This window comes from Ictalurus furcatus, chromosome 12, assembly GCF_023375685.1.
Source record: "Ictalurus furcatus strain D&B chromosome 12, Billie_1.0, whole genome shotgun sequence".
Taxonomy (NCBI): Eukaryota; Metazoa; Chordata; class Actinopteri; order Siluriformes; family Ictaluridae; genus Ictalurus; species Ictalurus furcatus.
The window spans coordinates 1,206,964-1,227,929 of NC_071266.1; the positions used below are offsets into that span (position 1 = coordinate 1,206,964).

A 20,966-nucleotide genomic window follows, 5' to 3' on the forward strand; every position below is an offset into this window, starting at 1 on the left:
CAAACATACAATGGCCAATCTGCTCCAAACTTCACATGTTTGATCAAAGTCCTGACCTAAAGACATCTTGCTTTATGCTTATTTAACTTTAATGTAGTATGGACATTTATTTATATGCTTGATTTTGTTTAACCGTTACAATAATAAAGTAAATAAAGTATACATTAGACTATAAGCCTTTATATTTTGTCCCCATAAATAATCCCTCAAACAGCTGTCAGTATAAAACAAATATAATACATTTCATTTTAACTCATTTGTCACTGTATATTAATTACAATAACACAATCAGATATGAACCAGTCAAAAGTAGTTTCTAACAATTGCATCCCTTATTGCTCTCCACACATGAAGAACTCTGAACAATCTTATTTTGTTTACTATTCAACATTTAGACTTTTTATGATCCAAACTATCCACAATGTATTTGTGAATAATGTAGATTTGTTTGTTTGGGTTTTTGTTGTGGGTCAGATGAGGGGTCTGACTGTTTAAAATAAATTTAAAAATAAAGGGGATGTTTGTATTGTTTTATTGTGCTGTTTTCTGTATCTTCAAATAAAAACATTTAAAGTGACCCCATGCATTCTGCCTGTTGTTCTTTACATAGCTAGTAGCCTACGCTGTGATACTGTATGTAGTCCCATTTAGAGCACTGATGTGACAATTTTAACAATGGGCAAGGAGAAGGAAGACAGGCAGGCTTAACACTGTCCTCCTACTTTTTATTGCGTTATGGGGTTTCTTTCCTTTTTCACACACACACACACACACACACACAGCTCAGCTCGCCTCACACTTGGTGTTCTATCTCTCTCTCTCTCTCTGTATGTATCTCTGCATGTATCTCTCCCTCTTTTATCCTCACCTCATCTCACTTAAACAGCGAATATTCATTAACAAAAATACCCCACAGGTGTGCCTTCCTTTCCACTCGCTTTCTCCGCTCCACTCTCCATTCACAAATCGGCGCTCGTCCACTCCCCCACCTCCACATATCCTCACCACCCAACTCAGGCCGGGGAGCCATCCATCCTGCTGACAACCCCGCCCCCATCCCCCCCCCCCCCCGCCAAGAGAGGAGATCCACGACAGCCATCATACCGGAGGGTGAGGGACACCCATTTGATCACCAGGCACGCCTTCTCTATCTAGCTGTACTTTGTCTCTCGCATGGAGAGCTTATAGCATATGTACAGCACGGGGCGTTCCACCCCCTCTTCCACCTGGGACAATAGTATACCAGTCCCCAACCCCCTGTCCGATGCACCCGTCTGCAAAATAAAAGTGAGGCAGAAGTTAGGAGAATGTAGGAGTTGTCCGCCCCACACAGTGCTGCTTTCACCTGAGTGAATGCCTGTTGGCACGGCTCCATCCACTGGACCGGGTCTGGTGCCCCCTTTCTTGTGAGATCAGTCAGTGGGCTGGTGACACCCGTATAATTAGGCATGAACCTACGATAATAGCCAGCCAGCCACACAGCTGTCTCACCTCCTTTTTGGTCTTGGGCCTTGGGCAGTTCGCAATTGCTGCGGTTTTATTAATTTGGGGATGCACCTCCCCATGAGCCAAGCCCAGATACCCCTTCCACCCGTCCAATTGCGCACTTTTTCGGGTTTACCGTGAGCCCCCCCCCCCCCCCCACTCTTAATTGCTGCATGTATCGCAGCCAATCATTATTGTAAATAATATCATCTAAATAAGCAGCCACAGAGGCCATGTACAGACAGAGCATCTTGTCCATGAGCCACGGGAACATCGCAGGCACCCCAAACAACCCAAAAGGAAGGTTCACGAATTGGTATAATGCACACGGAGTGGAAAAGGCAGTTTTTTCATAGGACATGGGAGTTAAGGTGAGTAAAAGTGAGCCGCTCCTGACCGATCTTGCGTTTTGTCAATGCATGGCATTGGGTATGCATCGAATTTAGACACCACGTTGACTTTTCTACAATCCAAACACAGTATTGGACCATCCCATCGGCCTTGGGGATCAAAACCACTGGGCTGCTCCAGTCACTGTGGGATTCCTCGATTACCCCGCATGTCGAGCATAGCCCCATATCCCGTACTACATTTTTTGTGTTCGGACAGCTGATATGGGCAGCTACGTACCAACCTTGGGGTTGTATCAATGTGGTGTTCTATGAGGCTTGTGCGACTGGGGAGAGGGTGTGGAGTTTTTCTCTAAGGTCAAGAACATATTGAATTTCATTCTTACTCTTTGAAGGTCCTTCCTCCCAATTTTCTTGAAACATGTCAAGCACGCTATATAATTATTCAAAAAGGGAAAACCCCATGGAGGCTTCTGGGACCTCTCATACTGCAAATAGCAGGGGCCGTAACCACTTATCCCAATTTTGCGCATCATCGTGAACGAACTTACAGATCATGTTCTTAAGCGTTTGATTAAAATATCCCACCAGCTGTCTGTTTGTGGATGAATAACGATAACAATAAACGGTGGTGCGAACTGATTTAATCCCCAACATCCCATACAGCTAGTGTAGTGTTCATGACATGAACGACGTGCCCTGGTCAGTGAGGATCTCTTTTGGGCTCCCTACATGGGAGATAAGAGGAGGAAGAGCCATCCAGCCAGGGAGGAAGAGTGCCTCCGCAATATTCCGTGCCGAAATGCTGTGGAGTGTAGCCGCTTCTGGGTATTGCATTGTGTAGCCCAGTAAGACTACGTATGGGCACAACGGCACTTTTGGAGTGGCCGGTGGATTCACCAGCTGGCATTCACAGCATGCCGCACACCACCAGCATACATCGCCACGAATGCCTGGCCAATAAAAGTGGGCCAGGAGTCGGCTCAGTGTTTTCCCCTGCCCTAAGTGCCCTGCCATGGGATTATGGTGAGCCGCCTGGAATACCAATTCCCAACTGCTCCGCAGAACCAACTATTCCTGATCTATTCTTGTGTCTGAGCGTCCTGTGTCACTCGATATAATCTATCGTGAATTACTGAAAAATAGGAGTGGGAGAGCACAGCATTCGGCTGGACCTACTGAAAATCGATTACTCTCACTCGGTCAAAGGCGTGCTTCAGTATTTTGTTGCATGACTGCTCCAAGGGACAATCCCCAAGGGGAATCCCTGACAAGAGGAGTGGAGTACTGACAACGTGCACCATCGGTGGCCCTCACCTGTGGAAAAAAACGGGTATGGGGGTTGGTCTTGGGGAAGCCAACCCCTGTGATCAGGGACAGGACAGGGAAAAGAAAGAGAAACATGAGGGAGAGAGAGAGAAAGAGCAGAAAGTGAAGAGCTGAGAGGATCGCCTGCCCCAGGATATGCCGCCATTTGGTGTTCTGCCAGCTGGACCGCTTCCTCCAGCGATGCACTGGACTCATTCACCGACGAACTGCTCTAGGACCACCAGGTTGATCACGTCCTCTGTGCTGCACCCCTCAGCTAACAGCCAAGTCCGGCAGGCGTCACGGAGTTTCTGGGCAAACGCAAACGGTCGACCAACATCGTGAAGTGTCAGGGACCGGAAATGCTGACGGTGCTGCTCTGGGGTCTGGCCGACTCTCTGCAGAATCACCCACTTCAGGTCTGGGTACTCTATCAGGTTAGTGACCGGCAGCTGTTGGGCTGCTAGCTGGGCTTCTCTGGACAACAGCCGCAGCAGGCGGGCTGCCCACTGTTCCAACGGCCAGCCCCATGCCAGTGCAGAGCACTCATAGAGCTCCAGGAAGGCCTCTGGTTCGTCCTGCTAACCCATCTTTGTAAGCGAATTGCGGTGCAGCTGCACCTTGGCCTGATGCTGGTGCTGGTTTAGAGTGACGAGGTTCCGGACGAGTTCAGCCAGCTGTGATAACTCCATGGTGGCACCTTCTTTTCTACCGGGCTTCAACACCAGTGTGACAACTTTAATGACTGGCAAGGAGAAGGAAGACCGAGGCAGGCTTAACACTCTGGTGCTTTATTACTTTTTCTTTCATTCTGGGATTTCTTTCGTTTTTCACACACACAAGTGCTCAGCTCGCGCTTGCCATCATGTTCTCTCTCTCTCATGTGTCTCTCCCTCTTTTATCCTCGACTTGTCTCGCTGAAACAGAGAATATTTATTAGGAAACATTCCCCACAGGTGTGCCCTCCTTAACACTCACCTTCTCCGCCTCTGCCCTCCATTAACAAATCGGCGCTCGTCCACTCCTCCGCCTCCACAACTGGTAATTTAGATTTGGTGATCTTGAAAATTTGTATCTAGATCAGGTTGATCCAATCCAGTGTTGCTTTGAAAAACCAACACAAAATGATCGGTTTACCTGATCATTGATAGCAAAACATGGGATTACCAAATCTGAATCATTTTGATCTAGATTAAACTTTTTGAACAACTGGGCCTAAGAGATTTTCTGTAGTTCAGCAGGCTCTTCTTCCATGCTGTTTGAAATACTATCAATTTAGTCTGATCCCGTTTACATTCACATCCATCCTGCATCATTTCCGTTTTCTCACTACCAGGAGTGAACGAGCCAATGTGAGCAGCAAAATTTTAGCGAATTGCCTGTAAAGTAGTTTGCACAATATAGTCCATAGTCTATAGACTGTCTGGAGCATGCTAGGAATACATGCAAGCTGGTCATGGATTTACTTCCAGACACTGCTGAAGCCAGTGTTGAATATTGTCCTTGCTGGTGGTCATCCCTGGATTCCAGAAGCTTAAACATTGGCTGCACAAGTTTGAATCCCGTAACATAGCTCATAATCACCCAGAACAGAAGCTGTGTACACATGACCGTGCATTCTGCACATAAAATGTGTGTTCTAACAGTTGCCTCTGAGATGATACAGTGATCCAGAACTCTTGCCCATCATTGCTTCTAGAAATCTCAAGCACTAACACCACAAGCGTGAATTCTGCATTATTGCTTATTATTCATTATGTATATAGTGGGAATTGATGAGTTGCTGACTCACTCAAGTGAAGAGACTCTGCTCCAGTCTGAGCTTTGCAAGCTCAGCAATGTGACAAACCCAGGCTAGTGGCAAATATCTCAAGCCTGTGCTGTGCCAGTGTAAGAAAAAGAGTTCAGTATTCTGAGGTACACTGCCCTCAACAATAACAGTTAATGGCTTTGCAAATTTCAAAAAATAACTTTTGCTAACTGAAAAATTTATTTAGCTAATATCAATCTATCACCAGCTTTGGAGCTTTGGTTACTTCCAAAAGCCTGATGTTTATGAGGCAAGAAGAAAAAGGGACTTTTTTATTTTTTTATTTTTTTTGCCATTGAAAATGGTAGCTTATAACAAAATGCTATGTGATCGGTTCACCATGTGCAATGCCAAAACATAGAGGTAATCACTCGGAAAAATTATTAGGAAAATAAAAAACGGTCGAGCAACCTGCATTGGCCCACTTGAGATGGAATGACCCCCCTGCTAATAGCCTTCAATGTAGTGTCCAAGACTTAATATTTAAACCTGAATAGTTTGAAAAGTTTAGTCAAGCTGTTGTTAAATAATTTCAATTCCATTCAATTATTTGTGTAACACTTTTAACAATGGACATTATCACAGAGCAGCTTTACAGAAATATATCCATCCATCCATCCATCTTCTATACCGCTTATCCTTCCTTCAGGGTCACGGAGGAACCTGGGGCCTATCCCAGGGAGCATGGGGCACAAGGCGGGGTACACCCTGGACAGGGTGCCAATCCATCACAGGGCACAATCACATACACACTCACACACATTCATACACTACGGACACTTTGGACATGCCAATCAGCCTACCATGCATGTCTTTGGACTGGGGGAGGAAACCGGAGTACCCGGAGGAAACCCCCGCAGCACGGGGAGAACATGCAAACTCCGCACACACAGGGCCACGGTGGGAATCGAACCCCCGACCCTGGAGGTGTGATGCGAACCTGCTAACCGCTAAGCCTACAGAAATATATAAATTCTGAATATAAAATGTTTTATTTATTTATTAATTTATCCCTAATGAGCAAAGGCAACAGTGGCAAGGAAAAACTCCCTGAGATGATATGAGGAGGAAACCTTGAGAGGAACCAGCCTCAAAGGGAACCCATCCTAATCTGGGTGACACTTGATAGTGTGATTGTAAATAATTTTCCTTTTACTATAGCTGTATTCTATAGGGTCAAAAAGTACAATTGTGTAACCAGGAACTTATGAGCTTATGAGCAACTTATGAATATGAGCATCAGTGTCATTTCTGAATTCATTATCGTTTTAACGTGAAGTCTATTTTGTTGCAGTTATCAACTGTTCAGTGATGGAGACTTGACTTTATTCAGAGCACATCCAGAAATTAATGAGACAGATGAATCTGAGCTGCATGCATGCAGTAGGACCAAGCATCTAAATGCGCAAAGGACAAGCTTCGACAGCACAAACTACATTCTGCCTTATGACTGAATAGAATTACATCCAATAATTAGCAGACTTAAAGTCCATGTCAGATAGTAGGAATATAAGCTTATTTTCCATTCTCAGACACATGCAGACACATCGGTGACCAATGGCGGATCTAATATTGAGCCTCCACCAGGAGTTCTGTACAAGGTAAGACTCTGAATACATTCGTTCTGTACTGTGGATTCATGGTAAATGATAAATATATTTTATTATCTCTCTGTGTATGTGCATAATGGCAGGTGAAAGTGATACATGACTATGCAGCCACGGACGGTGATGAGCTGGACCTTAAAGCTGGGGACATTGTGCTTGTAATGCCCTTTGTCAGCCCTGATGAGCAGGTCAGTAATAATTCCGGCCAATACATTTCTGAAAAATGAAAGGTTTTAAAGGCTACTGTAATTTTAACAGTTGTCAGATGTACAGACCTTTCTCATTTTGTGGTGTTTGTGGATGTGCAGGATGATGGATGGTTGCTAGGTGTGAAAGAGACACACTGGCTTCAAAATAAGGACTTTACTGCTAAAGGAGTATTCCCTGAAAATTTCACCCAACGTTTGTAAACAGGTTGTAGGTTGTCAATATTTATGCTCCTTCTGAACTATTTCTGCTTCAAACATTACCTTTTTTGTTTTTTTCATTCGCTCACTTTTACAGTCAATTCAGTAAGTATTCAGACCCATTCATTTTTTCCCCACATTTTGATATGTTGCAGCCTTGTGCTAAAATGCTTTACTTTTTCCACATCAGTCTAGACTCCATACCCCATAATGACAAAGCAAAAACCAGATGTGAAAAAAACGAAGGCGTCTGAATACTTTCTGAATGCACTGTATGTCCTGTTCTCTTTTTCTTCTTGTTTGGATAAGTAAATCCACCCCTGGTTTTCGTGTTAAAGAAATTGTTTCTTGCCCTGTGATATACCATGGCTAGAGGTAGAGTGCATTATAAATGGGAAATTTTATAGTAATCTCTGAATGTGACATTAGTACAACCCACTTGCATATTGTGTTGTGTACTTTTGAACATTTCTACTGGTCAGTTATCTTGTGATTGTGTCTGTAACTGGCTTTCAGATCGATGGTTTCAGAGAAATGCCTCCAGAAAGCATTGAAGAAATATGAGTAATGAGTGAAATTAATATTTGGAGCTTGTGACTAGTTGACTAGTACCTTTCTGCTTACCTTGTGATCTAGAATCTTTCCTTTGCCTTACCTTGCCTTACTTATATTTTAGGGTTCTATTGCACTCCTTCTAACCACCAGGAGATGGTGTTTAACACGTGGACATTTTCTTGTGCACATATACACACATGCTGAGACCGTACAACAAAGTCATGTGGTAGCATAAAATAGCATAGTATAAAATACCACGATCAGTGGCTATCTCTCCATTTAATTCTTAACCACAAACTTTGATGGTTTACACTATACACACAGCTTCAGCTCTGAGTAATTACAAAGCATCCTGCAGGATTCACTCACATGCAGCCAAGGCTGTAGCTGAACACCAACTATGTGCCCAATGCCTCTGCATTCACATTTATTGACCTCTCCTATCGAAATCTTACTCCTGGCAATGTGAAACGTAGGCCAGGACGCAGAATGGCTCTCCACCAGATTGGTTTATGGATGTCACAAAGTCTGGTTGGCACAATCTGTGTGGTTGGACACATGCAATCAACCCTGAGAAAGCTAGCCTACATGCCAGGGTCACTTGTTAGGCCTGCAGTCAAGAAAGCCCTGGAGAGAAGAGTGCAGGTTTCAGAATCAGAAACCAATACAACTGAATGGATCAGCCATGTGGCACCCTCTACTACCACAAGCTGGCTTGTTGTCTAGACACCTGCAAAAGCTCAGCTGGCCTCTTCTGAGCCCAAAATGGACAGATTCATGCTGTCAGAGTCATGGTATAATGGGTATTTCATCCTCTTGGGCACTACAGAGAGGCCTGCTTTTCCAGGAGATCTGTGCTGCAGCTTCCTTGGCATCACTATACACCTCCCAATAGGATGAGTACAGTGATTCATTCGGAACATCTTTCTGGTCAGTTCTGGGCTGAGTTGGTTCCTTGTGACATTGTGGTATAGGTTTTCTTAAACACCACCCCCTGGTGGTCACACAAAACCAGAGACAACCCAGCGGGACTATAGCAAGAATGTTACAGGGACAGATAGCCATGAGATGAAAATATTTTATAGGAAATACTACATCATACAGTCACCATGTGACTATGTACTAAGTCTCAATATGTGTGCATGAAAACAAAAGGTGTCCAGTGTTAAACACCGCCTTCTGACAGTTATCCAGTGTTCAAAACCCACAGTTATATGTGTAACTAGCATTTTAAAGTTTGGTTTGGTTATTTTATTGTAGTCATCAGTTATGGGAATAATGTGACAATGATTAACAACACTTGTCTGTAACAAAACCAAATTGATTATACTGTATTAAAATGGATTGCTATAAATATTTGTAATCAGATTCATCTTTTTGGTATGGTTGCATGTTCTTTTTAAAATTCCTTGTTGAGTGGTGCACAAAAAGCTTTCTCTGTTCTCTTGAAAATAACCCATTGCTATTACTGGATTAGCTGCTGCCACAGTATGAGAAAAGGTTACTTTGAAAAGGGTTAATTAAGAGAAAGTACACCGCTATCTTGCTCCAATCTACATGACTTGAATGCATCTGATGTCGTAATTACCACTTCCCAACACATAAATACAAACTTCCCAGAAGGACTTGAATGCATATTACAACACAGAGCCATCACATTCACCTGATTACTGATCATTACTCAATTACACAACCATGCTTCTTAAGGACTCTCAATTCACACAGTCATTGCAAAGTATACACTCATTGTTCACATACCTGTCAATACTGAGCCTTTGTATATTGCTACATTGTTATTCTGTTCTTATTGTTAAATGACAAATAGATTTTATCATTATATTACTTTTTGTCATTTTAAAATTATGTCTCTGATTTGCGTGTGTGTGAGTGGAAGAAAAGCTAGCAGTGAAAGTGCCTGACTATCCATGGCACAGACACAGTCTTCCCAAGACACACACAAACAAACAAACAAACAAACAACTCCGTGATATGATATCCGTGTGTGATTCCCATGGTTTATAATGGGTTTTTAATTAATCTGGTCTGGATTGACAGTGAGAGACAGACAAAATGGTGAGATAGAGACACAAATTCAGCAGAATAGTTAACATCAGCACGTTAAACTTTACCTATGCTGTTACATTTGTTTGTAAATCTAACATCTTGTAATATCTGGTATTCTAACGTTGTGGTCATGCATTTTTTTGATGAGTTTGATCCATCAGGGTCCGAATTAGACAAGCAATAACAGCTTAGTGTCATGGCCCTGGATTTGTTGGTTTTAAACATGAGTTCATTGAGTTTGATAAATGATATAAGCAGTGGGCAGTATTAAGAATGACTTTCAGATGAATGTGGTAGAATAAAGCATGTGAAATTTTTTCAATTCAACTCAGGCCAGGATGACGGTTTTCATTTTAATAAGCAGTTATGAAAGAGTTACCTCTCTTAAAAATGAAGATGATTTGCCAATGTAACTTTTAAACACATATGAAAGTGTATCCTGTGTATTATTACATACACATGGATGTCTTTAGGCTAAGCCCCACAGACTATAGAACCACACCTGCTGAACATTGCCTGTTTCCTGTTCCTGATTTTTGCTCTATGTGCTGGATTTGCTTGCAAGCTTCAATAAAGCAATACTGTACCTGCCCCTGTATTTGCTGCCCGACAAAATACTTCACCATCCCATGGATGCAGAAAGTAACCTCGAGTTAAACTCTAAACTCGACCTGTGAAGCACCTTCAACTTGGTGTGAATGCATGAAGGGGATGCGTGGAAGAAGGAATTCAGTTCCACCTCTGGTCACTTTGAGTACTGCATAATGCCACATGATCTATCTTCAGCACCAGCGGTCTTTCAGTGCTTTATCAATGACGGCTTACGGGATATGTTAGGAGAACTTTTCTCGGCTTTGCCAACTTTTATTTACGATTCATCCAAGGTTTTAGCATCATAGCATCTCCACTAATCGTCCTACTTAAAAAGGTAACCAAATGGTTGCAATGGAACCCCTTCACCCATTCCACTTCACCTAACCCTAACCCAATTTCCACAGATCACAAGAATCTAGACTACATCAAGTCAGCCCAGAGGCTGAACTACCATCAGACACACTGGGCCTTGTTTCTTGCCCACTTTGATTTCACCCTCTCACAGTGCCCAGGGTCCAAGAACACCAAAGCAGACTCCCTTTCTTGCATGCACCCAGCTCCCCCTTGTGAACACTCGGAAGAGTGCATCCTGCCCGAATTGAACTTTGTAAGAGCCCTCACCTGGACATTGACAGGGAGATCAAGAACTTTCCAGAGGTGAGAATCCCCACACAGTGCCCGGTGGGGGAAAAAAATGTATGTCCTCCAAGACAAGTTAATCACAGAGACAAGGCTCACACTTCCCCTGCCATGGGACAATCAAGCACTCACAGAACACGCTAACTCCTGCAAGTGAAATACTGGTGGCCATGTATGCTTCAAGATTTTCATAGCTTTGTCTCCTCCTGCTCAGCCTGTGCCCAAGCTTAAGTACCTTGCACTGTGCTGGCAGGCAAGCTCCTCCCACTGCATACTCCTCAAAGACCATGGTCACACACAGCCTTTGAATCCATCATGGATCTCCCCCCATTGCAGAGCAAAACAGTCACCATGGTGCTCACTGACCGGTTTTCCAAGTTACTATGTCTCACATATAAGCTCACCAGACACATTGTTGATAGACACCCAACTATGGACCAGACAATCATTATGGCTCTCCATAAGAGACCTTCAGGCCACTGAAGGTTGAAGAAAGCTGGCACATCACTATATTGTCTCTTTCAAAGATCTCCAACACATTAAATAACATCACATACAAGCTTGACCTACCATGCCTCAGCTGCCTAGCCCCTTCATTTCACGCCTCCTGCCTTAAACCAGTCACTCCAGGTCCCCTTGCAGAGGGCCGTCTCCACTGGCCATTGAAGGTGAGCCAGCTTATGCCATCAGGGAAATCCAAGTCTCATGGCACAGAGAGGGCAAACTGCAGTACCTTGATGGGTCCCAGCTCAAGATGTGCTCAGCCCCCTAATTTTATAGGAATTCCATGCATGCCACACCATGCCTAGGCCCAAAGCCTGGGAGACCTAGAAGGAATCCTGCTCCCAGAGATAGCGCTTCAGAGGGGGTTCTGTCATGTCAACACTAGAATCGGCATCAAACTACAGTTCCCAGAACACGGCCTACAAACATGGCTGCTGAGAACGGCAACAAAAAGCCATCACAAACTGTCTCATGTTCATGTTCAACTGATTACTGATCACATACCTCTGGACTTATTTACACAGCTACACTACTTAAGGACTCTCATTTCACACATTCATTGCAAAATGCACTGTTAACATTTAACATTAACAGCCATAACATTTAAACCACCTGCCTAATATTGTTTCGGTCCCCCTTGTGCTGCCAAAACAGCACTGACCTGTCGAGGCATGGACTCCACAAAACCTCTGAAGCTGTGCTGTGGTATAAGGCACCAAGACATTGGCAGCAGATCCTTTTAGTCCTATAAGTTGCAAGGTGGGGCCTCCATGGATCAGACTTGTTTGTCCAGCACATCTTGCAGATGCTCAATCGGATTGTGATCTGGGGAATTTGGAGGCCAAGTCAACATCTTGAACTCTTTGTTATGTTCCTCAAAACATTCCTGAACAATTGCCTTCGCCAGCTTGCCTACTTCCCATAGTGCATCCTGGTGCCATATTTTACCCAGGTAAGCAACAAACACACACCTGGCTGTCCACATGATGTAAAAGAAAACATGATTCATCAGACCGGGCAACCATTTTCCATTGCTCCATGGTCCAGTCATGTGCCCATTGTAGGCACTTTCAGTGGTGGACAGGGATGAGCACGGGCACTCTGACTGGTCTGTGGCTACGCAGCACATATGCAGCAAGCTGCAATGCACTGTGTATTTTGACACCTTCCTATCATAGCCAGCATTTTCTTCTTCTTTTCTGTTGCAATTTGTGCGACAGTGGGTCTTCTGTAGGATCGGACCAGACGGGCTAGCATTCGCTTCCCACTTACATTAGTTAGCCTTGGGCCTCCAGTACCCTGTTACCATTGCACCGGTTGTCCTTCCTTGGGCCACTTTTGGTAGGTACTAACCACTGCAAACCTGGAACTCTCCACAAGACCTGCCGTTTTAGAGACGCTCTGACAGCTCGTCTAGCCATCACAATTAGGCTTAATGATCACAGTTGCCTATGCGTGCAAATTTTTCCTGCTTCCAACACATCAACTTTGAGAACTGACCATTCACTTGCTTCCAAATGTATCCCACCCATTGACAGGCACGATTGTAATGAGATAATCAATGTTATTCATGTCACTGGTCAGTGGTTCTAATGTTATGGCTGATCAGTGTATTTTCTCACATTTGGGAGACCAAAGGTTTGAAAATTTTGATTTTAAAGACGTATGCTTGTATTTGACTGCAAAATGTTTCTCTTTTCATTGAGCATGCTATTAACTACTTCACCAGAGACTGTCATGACCTCACTGGCTCACAAGTCCTACAATTAAGTAAACTACTGTTGATTAAACTATAGTATAACCTCACTGGTTTGAAACATTATACATTACATGATCTGTATCAGACTCAGTTTGGCATTTCAGACCTTACAGTATTTGCATCAACTAATGAATAAACATCAGTGGTCTGGGCCGCATGGTGGTGGAGTTGCTAGAATTGCTGCTTACAACTTCAGGTGTGACTGTGTGAATGGTGCCCTGCAATGGACTGGTGTCCAGTGTTCCCAGGATAGGCTCCAGATTCACCATGACCCTGACCAGGATCATGTGGTTACTTAAAGGAATGAATGAAGCTTATGAATGATAATGACTATGTTTACCCTACAGTCTAAACAAAAACAGGCTTGAGTTGGAGAGGAACAAAAACATAATGCACTACAATAATGTATTAAAAATACAATACAAAGCAACAAAAACAAATCACATTGTTTTATAAAACTGAAAGTTTAATCATGAGTATATCACTGAACAAGGTAAAAAATTTAAGGGGGAAAAAAATCCATCAACTTTTGGACCATGATGTCATTGGAAGAGTCCAGCTGCTTTCTTCTTCTTGGGATGCATAACTGATCTGTTTGCAGTTGTAACTGCAGGAGGAACAGCAGCAGCAGCGGGTAAGCGTCTCACAGTCTGAAAAACATTATACGAGGTAGTCACACTAAATTCAGTCAAAAAATTTCAGTAAAACTACTTTTTTTTAACTGTAAAAGTAATAATGTTAATAATTACTTGAGTAAGAGTAATAAAGCATCTAATGAGAAGACTACTCAAGTAGAAGATTACTATTCACTTCGGATCTGATTCAAATGAAGGGAAAGTCCTTCATCTCAGACTACATGGAGAACTGTAAGTCACACCTCTCCTTGTGTGCGTGTGTGTCCTGCCTCCATCGACACCCTCGCTTCTTCCCCCTCTACGGCATTATCTTTCAGGAGTGAGCCGCTAAAAAAAGTGAGTGGTTGTGTCTGCATTCAGACCACTGGAGCGCATTGCGAGACTCGCAAATTATTATAGGTGATGTAAACGACATTCATTAATTTTTAACAGTAACGGAGGAACATCACTGAATGCAGTGAAGTAAAAGTACATTTCTGTGATTAAAATGAACTTGAGTACGAATACAAGTATGGCCAGTTACTCAAGTAACTGTAATGACACAAATGTAGCGTGTTACTACCCACCTCTGCTGCCAGAAGGGCTGGTTTGAGTATTTCAGAAACTGCTGATCTCCTGGGAGTTTCACACACACAACAGTCTCTAGATTTTATACAGAAAGGTGCAGAAAAGAACAACAAAAAAACATGCTGTGTGCAAAGGGTCTGCAGGCTGAAACACCTTTTTGATGAGAGATCAGAAGAGGATGACCAGACTGGTTTGAGCTGACAGGAAGTCTATTGTAACTCAAATAAGCACTCTACAACCATGGTGAGCAGAAAAGCTGCTCAGAACACAACACCTCAACCAACAGACCTTGAGGTGGATGAAAACCTGCACCCACACCGGCCCTTTTCAGATAAGATTGGATACCCCTGCTATAGAGGATGTTGTGCATGAAAATCCCTGGAGATCAGCAGTTTCTGAAATGCTCAAACCAGCCCATTTGGTATGAACATCCATGCCACAATCATAATCAAAGAGATCCGACTTTTTCTTCTTTCTGAGGTTTGATGTAAACATTACCCAAAGCTCTTGACCAGTATCTGCATGATTTTTTTTCCCCCTGCACTGCTACCACATGATTGGCTGATTAGATAACTGCATTAATTTGCATGTTCCTAATAAAGTGGACATGAGTGTATATGGGAAAATAGACTGATGGGAGAAAATGCATAGGTAAAGGTGACAGTGAGGGGCTAGGATTTGATCAAACCTCTTTGGTGTCAGCATACTGTGTGTCTTCTACTTGCTGCCTTGTATAATTTTCATTAGACCCAAGAGAAGCAGTCCTCATACCTGTAATGTTATCCACCCAAAAATAATTGTAAGACAATATGACTGCATTGTGAAACACCGATGTATCTAGGATGAACTGGTGTACAGTAACCTGTTGGCACACAATTGGTCTGATCCTGGTCAGGGACAAAGCTGCCTACTGAAGCAGACCGCTTGCGTTTCCGGGCAGTTCTCGCAGCACATATGGACACATACAGCTCCTGCAGCTCAGACTCAAACTCCAGACTGTCCGGCAGCATCTTAGAAAGCCTCTGAGAATGTGGGGAGAAAAAAAAAAAAAAGAAAAAGAAAAAAAAAAGCTATTTTGCTTGATCTGGCTCATTAGTAAACAGACTAAAAAAAGAAAATAAATTAAAAACAAATGCTAATAAGGTTGAGGTTACTGATTAACTGAGTCACTTGTCACGAACAGTAATGTGTAGGAAAGTAAGAGGTGCACACATACATCAACTGGTGATGATGCAAAAAGAAAAAGAACTCTAAAACTTTCATAGTGTGAGAGCGCCTTTGGCTGTGTTTCATATTTAGTAGATAAAGCTCCCTGAACAAATACAAATCCGAACTGTACATGGTTTATTCACTGTTTTTTTTTTTTAAGAAGACTTGCCAGCTTCAAACTAGGTGTATTCAATTCAATTTTTATTTGTATAGCGCTTTTTACAATAGACATTGTCTCAAATGCATCTGAATCCCACATGATGAAGGAAAACAGTTGCACGAGCACAAGGTTTTGACTATAACCTGCAGCTTTAAAGATTTAAAGCAACTTGTGCCAGGTTTAAGAAAAATTCCCACCCTAACTACAGCTCACACACAAAAAAAAAAAGAAACACACAAAAAGACTGAAAACTCGGCCAAAATCAAGGCCCCCAGACCACCAGGGATTCCAATGATTTTTAAAGCTGATGTATTTATATAAATAATAATAAAAAAAATATACAGTGCATCCGGAAAGTATTTACAGAGCTTCACTTTCTCCACATTTTGTTATGTTACAGTCTTATTCCAAAATGGATTAAATTCATTATTTTCCTCAAAATTCTACAAACAATACCCCATAATGACAACGTGAAAGAAGTTTGTTTGAAATCTGTGCAAATTTATTAAAAATAAAAAACAAAAAAAGCACATGTACATAAGTATTCACAGCCTTTACTCAATACTTTGTTGAAGCACCTTTGGCACCAATGTGCCCATTCAGCCATAAGAGCATTAATGAAGTTGGGCACTGATGTTGGGTGAGGAGGCATTCCAGTTCTTCCCAAAGGTGTTTAATAGGATTGAAGTCAGGCCAATAGTGTTCTTTCACACAAACCTTGACACACAATGTCTTTATGGCCCTTATATTGTGCACAGGGGCACAGTCATGCTGGAACAGGTTTGGGATAGGTTTCTTAGTTCCAGTAAAAGGAAATCTTAATGTTTCAGCACACAAAGATATTCTAGACAGTGGTCCGCTTCCAACTTTGTGGCAAAAGTTTGGGGAAGGCCCACATATTGAATATTAAATTCAATTATTAAACGAACAGTGACCTAATGATTAAATGGTGTGAGGGAGTTATGGCTGCACATGCAGTCTTGCTCAAAACTTCCCAATGACACATTACACGCTGAGCATAGGTATCAAGACAGATTTTTGACCACAAGTGGTTGCTGATGATAGAAGAACAGAAAAATTGCCACAACTAATTATTTAACCAGCCAGGAGTATTGCTGGTATCCTTTTAACTTTATGTACTCTGGGACCCCTAAGTTCATTAAAGTTTTATTTTAATTAACTTACAGCTAAAACTTTATATGGAACATATCTAAGCAGGCATATCACGTATGCGTAAAGATTCCCACCAAATCTGCCCTGCCAGCTCTCTGAATTACTATTTACAGACTTTATATGTTCTTTTTTTTTACCCCCTCTGGGCCCCTTGTTATCTAACCAATCCAGGTCATTCTATTTATATTTAATTCATTCTTACATCCATGTCTGGACTGGAAACATCCTAATCACACAAGGAGGTTTGGAGGGCACACATTTACTTACATTTCGTACACTCAATATGTGTTTGGGTTGGAGGAAGTGGCTCTCACCTGGTTAAAGTCCCTTCTGTACGTCTCCTCCTCAAACAGCTCAGTCAGAAGCCTACCTGTCAATAACATGTATCCGTAAGTTCACCACATGTGCACAAGTGGAAGAACTTTTGTATTTAGAGTATGCACCTCTGCTAAGCACGGCTCCATTCTCTTTGTAGTCTTGTATCTCAGCGTCTTTCTTGAGCAGCAAAGCAGTTAGTTCTCCAACTTGTCTATGCAGCACTTGAGTCATAGACAACAAGGGACACACTAGCTCTCTGGACACCTTTCACACAACACAAAAATACACAAGATTACAAACATTATATCTTTCTTCGATGTTCAGGTCATATTTTCAATGTTCATCTCTGCCAGTTCATTTAAGACGTTAGTCACGACACATGGGGCTTATATAAAGAGACACTATATAACTCTCACCACCGCTACCGAGGCAGGGGTACAGTGGAATTCCCAATAGAATGGTACATCTCCCAGCTCACTCTTGAGTGTGACGGTTAAGTGGCCCCCCTGAGGCTTGAGAAGGAAATGTACAGCTGTGCTCTGTTCACAGGACTGCCTGGAGAGACAAGGCCAAGCCACTGAGCGCAGGTGAGCAACAAATGTGTGCACTGGAGCCCTTAGACGCTTATTTAGAACCTGAGAGGGAGACAAAAGACTTAAACAATTTTGCTGGGTATGTAGTGCTGTCTGTGCCAACTGTCTGCTGTCAAAACTACCCTTGTTGTGGGAATTTTTTATTTATTTATTTATTTTAAATCCTTGCCTGTGCACGTTGCTCAATGCTGTTTGTGCTCATCTGTTCCTCCCAAACGCTGTTCAGGTCACTCAGCAGCAATTGATATTCTGTATCACCAAACCAGGCTTTGGCCAAGAACTTGGAACCCCCGATGTTCACAGGCACCCATGGCAAAGCCGACAAAGCTCCCTCAGTCTGGCCTGTACTCTCCATACTGACACAATACAGAGCCACAGATAGAGTACCTTGAAAAGACAATAAAATTTAAATGTGACTACTAAATATTGGCTAAGCCCCCAGCTTTAAGGAAAATTTATTTTGAATGCATTGCATTTTAGTTACTTTAAAAAGTTTGCCAGCAAGTTCAATCAGAGTTGTTATGTAGACTCTATGGCCCCGTTCAGACTTACAGTAACACCCATTGCAGAAGATCAAATCACAACACTGGACAGTGCTAAATACATCCAAGGACTGTACATTGTAGTGTGTATTGTAGAGCTGCAACAACTAATCGATAAAATCGATGATGAAAATCGTTGTCAATGACTCATTATGGATTAGTCAGTCTGCGTGCGGTATGGGGTGCGTTTACTCACTACGTTACTTCTGTTCTGAAAACACGCTTCGGAGAGTAAATACTAAAGTTGTGTCCCAAATGAAGGTACACTTACACTATGCACTCTACCGTCTAGTGTGTGGATTTTAGAAAGGTAATATCATCTCAAATATAATCACTAGGGGGTTTTTTTACTAACCGAAAGTATAAGCCGCTTCCTAGTCAGTGGCGCATGACATCATACGCACGTAATGTGACGCCACTAGCTTTAGCCTAATACCCAGAATCACCGACAATAACTTTCTTCAGTTTACGGTTTATGTCAGCGTTACCTTTTATTCCCAACATGACCTCAGTCACCATCAGACGGAGGCGAAATCGTCACGTGACTGAGGAAGGGAGGCATGAGGACTGCAGATGTGACCAGAGCAATAAACTGCAATGTCTGTAATGTAATAGGGCTGCACAATTAATCGAATATCGATCTCGATTCTGATTTTGACTGCCCACGATTACATGAACATGATCGACTGCGATACTGACGTTTAAAGTTCGTCCTCCGCTCATAGAAACTCCGCTGCAGATCAAATCGAGCGCATCCTAAACTTACAGCCAATCACCATAGAGTGGCACAGGGATGACATCATTCTGTATGCCAAAACACAGAAACGAGTTAGTATTTTCTCCCTTCGGTTCCATCGTCCCGAATCAATGAGTTTTTTTTTTTAATGGGATTTTGGTTAAAACCCTGAAATGAGGTCTGTGGTGAAAACAAGCTCAAAATATTTTCCACGTTTTCTTCTACAACATAAAATACGCCAGTAAAACGTAAAAAGACGGTTGCTAACTGCCACGTAATGAGGGTTTAGGATGGATGCAAGTGCAGATAAGAGCTTTATTGAGGAGAGGCAGACAAATCCAAAACGTGAGACAGTAGCGTGGTCAAAAACAGGCAAAAGGTCAGGCGATCAGCAAACGGGCGTAAACAAGAATCAAACAACGAGGACGAGAATAAGATCAAAACTATGAACAAAAGGAAAACTGTCATCTATTTGCACATAGAGCATGACAATTAATTAACTGCACTTGAGGCTTTCTTATAATGTTAAATAAAAACATCCAAAACTGTATACGGTTCCATAACGAAGACAAACTCTATGTTGATAGGTGAAATTCTGGAGGGGCGTCTGACGGTGTGACGTGGAGACGTAATGATGTGTGACGTTAATCGATCTATGTTCTATAACATGTAAAAACATGAAAGGAATCTTCTAAAAAGCGACTCATGTAAACACCTTAATCACAATATTATCTTATTCAGACCTTATTAAGGTCAATAATTAGGTTACTGCTGTCCATGTAAACGTAGTCAGTACCGTGCATAAACCGCTGTTGTTTTAAATGTGCTTGACAACTAACCGGAAACGTCCATGGTACAATGACGTAACTTCCTTAAACCGACAAACAAGCGTTGAAATGGTGTATATTTGAATGTTGGTGTACTGTGTACCTCTGCTCTGTTTCTACTTATTATAAATTAAATTAAATTAAATAAAATAAAGCGTGTCCGAGCTTCTCCCAAGTGCAGATGGTGTGACTGCAGTCTAACCCGAGAGCCAGCTTCGAGGTACGGATGAGCCAGAGTTTGACCCACGGTTAGGTCGCTATTGTGGTATACCCCTCAAGTCCTATGATTCCATTATGCATTAAAATTAGTTTTAAGTCACACCATAATGATATATTACGCCCTAAACCTAACCCTAAGTCTAAGTTATAGTCATAGGTAAAAGCAACCAGTCCCAGTCTCATAAGTAAATATGAACTTAGAAAGAGAGAAACAAAAAAAATCGCCAATAACCGAAATAACTAGGATTGACTACATCTTATTAATTAATAAAGAAATTCATCCCAATAAACCCTTACCGCTGTGCTGCACTGTTCCTCAGTGGAACACCAACCTAGACTAAATCCATAGGCGTCGCGAGATCTGCTGCGTTAACGGGTGTCGTACCGAAATCTGACTCCCCGGACAAATCACACTCCCTTTCGCGTACACGCGCATCTACGGGAAACCAAACAATTTAAAGGCTGATCCAAACTGAACTACACAGAAGAACCGCGCAGTGCGGACTAGTGTGAACCTCCCAGCACGAGCCACAATACCTGAGCGCAGGTAGTTATTTTGCACTGCGCGGTTGTTTTCAGCAGCTCAGTTTGTCTGGTGTTATAGAGTGGCGCAGAGATGATGTCATTTAGTACCGGAACCGGAAGATAGCATCACACTGGTTCCATCGACAAAACCCCAGTAGGATTTTCCCACAGGCTTTTGGATTAATGCAGAAAAAAAGCTCTGTGATTGACAAAAGTTTACAATATTAACACGTTTTGTCCATCAAGATAATTTTCACAAATGTTTGAAACCTAAATACAATCTCCAGAAATAAACAGCTAACTGTACGCTATAAACGAACTACACTACGGTCGCTCGACTTCAACGTCACCGTCACCAAGCTTCCGACAAACTTTTCCAA

At 42.4% G+C, this 20,966-nt stretch overlaps 2 protein-coding genes across 7 annotated transcripts in view; one reads left to right on the plus strand and one right to left on the minus strand.

The window, feature by feature from the left end:
* bin1b (bridging integrator 1b) overlaps nt 1-8,878 on the plus strand; it is a 50,022-nt gene extending 41,144 nt beyond the window's left edge. The window contains exons 12-14 of the mRNA XM_053637531.1: nt 6,486-6,554; nt 6,647-6,748; nt 6,869-8,878. Of these exons, the coding sequence (XP_053493506.1) occupies nt 6,486-6,554; nt 6,647-6,748; nt 6,869-6,970 (273 nt within the window). The 3' untranslated portion in view covers nt 6,971-8,878. The remainder of the gene's footprint in view (nt 1-6,485; nt 6,555-6,646; nt 6,749-6,868) is intronic.
* Nucleotides 8,879-13,530: 4,652 nt separating this feature from the next.
* On the minus strand, nt 13,531-20,686 carry nhej1 (nonhomologous end-joining factor 1). Of its 6 annotated transcripts, XM_053638665.1 has the most exons (9): nt 20,599-20,616; nt 20,359-20,497; nt 17,907-18,124; nt 17,561-17,779; nt 17,270-17,408; nt 17,141-17,196; nt 15,147-15,306; nt 14,973-15,055; nt 13,531-13,732 (listed from the first exon to the last, which is right to left on the minus strand). In XM_053638665.1, exons 3-9 carry the CDS (start codon nt 18,090-18,092, stop codon nt 13,625-13,627), a joined length of 951 nt encoding a protein of 316 aa, XP_053494640.1. In that variant the 5' UTR covers nt 18,093-18,124; nt 20,359-20,497; nt 20,599-20,616; the 3' UTR covers nt 13,531-13,624. The 6 variants fall into 6 exon arrangements, with proteins under 6 accessions (XP_053494640.1, XP_053494641.1, XP_053494639.1 ...); XM_053638666.1 differs by having other exon boundaries at nt 17,907-18,093; nt 20,359-20,686; XM_053638664.1 differs by having other exon boundaries at nt 20,359-20,686.
* Nucleotides 20,687-20,966: the final 280 nt, after the last annotated feature.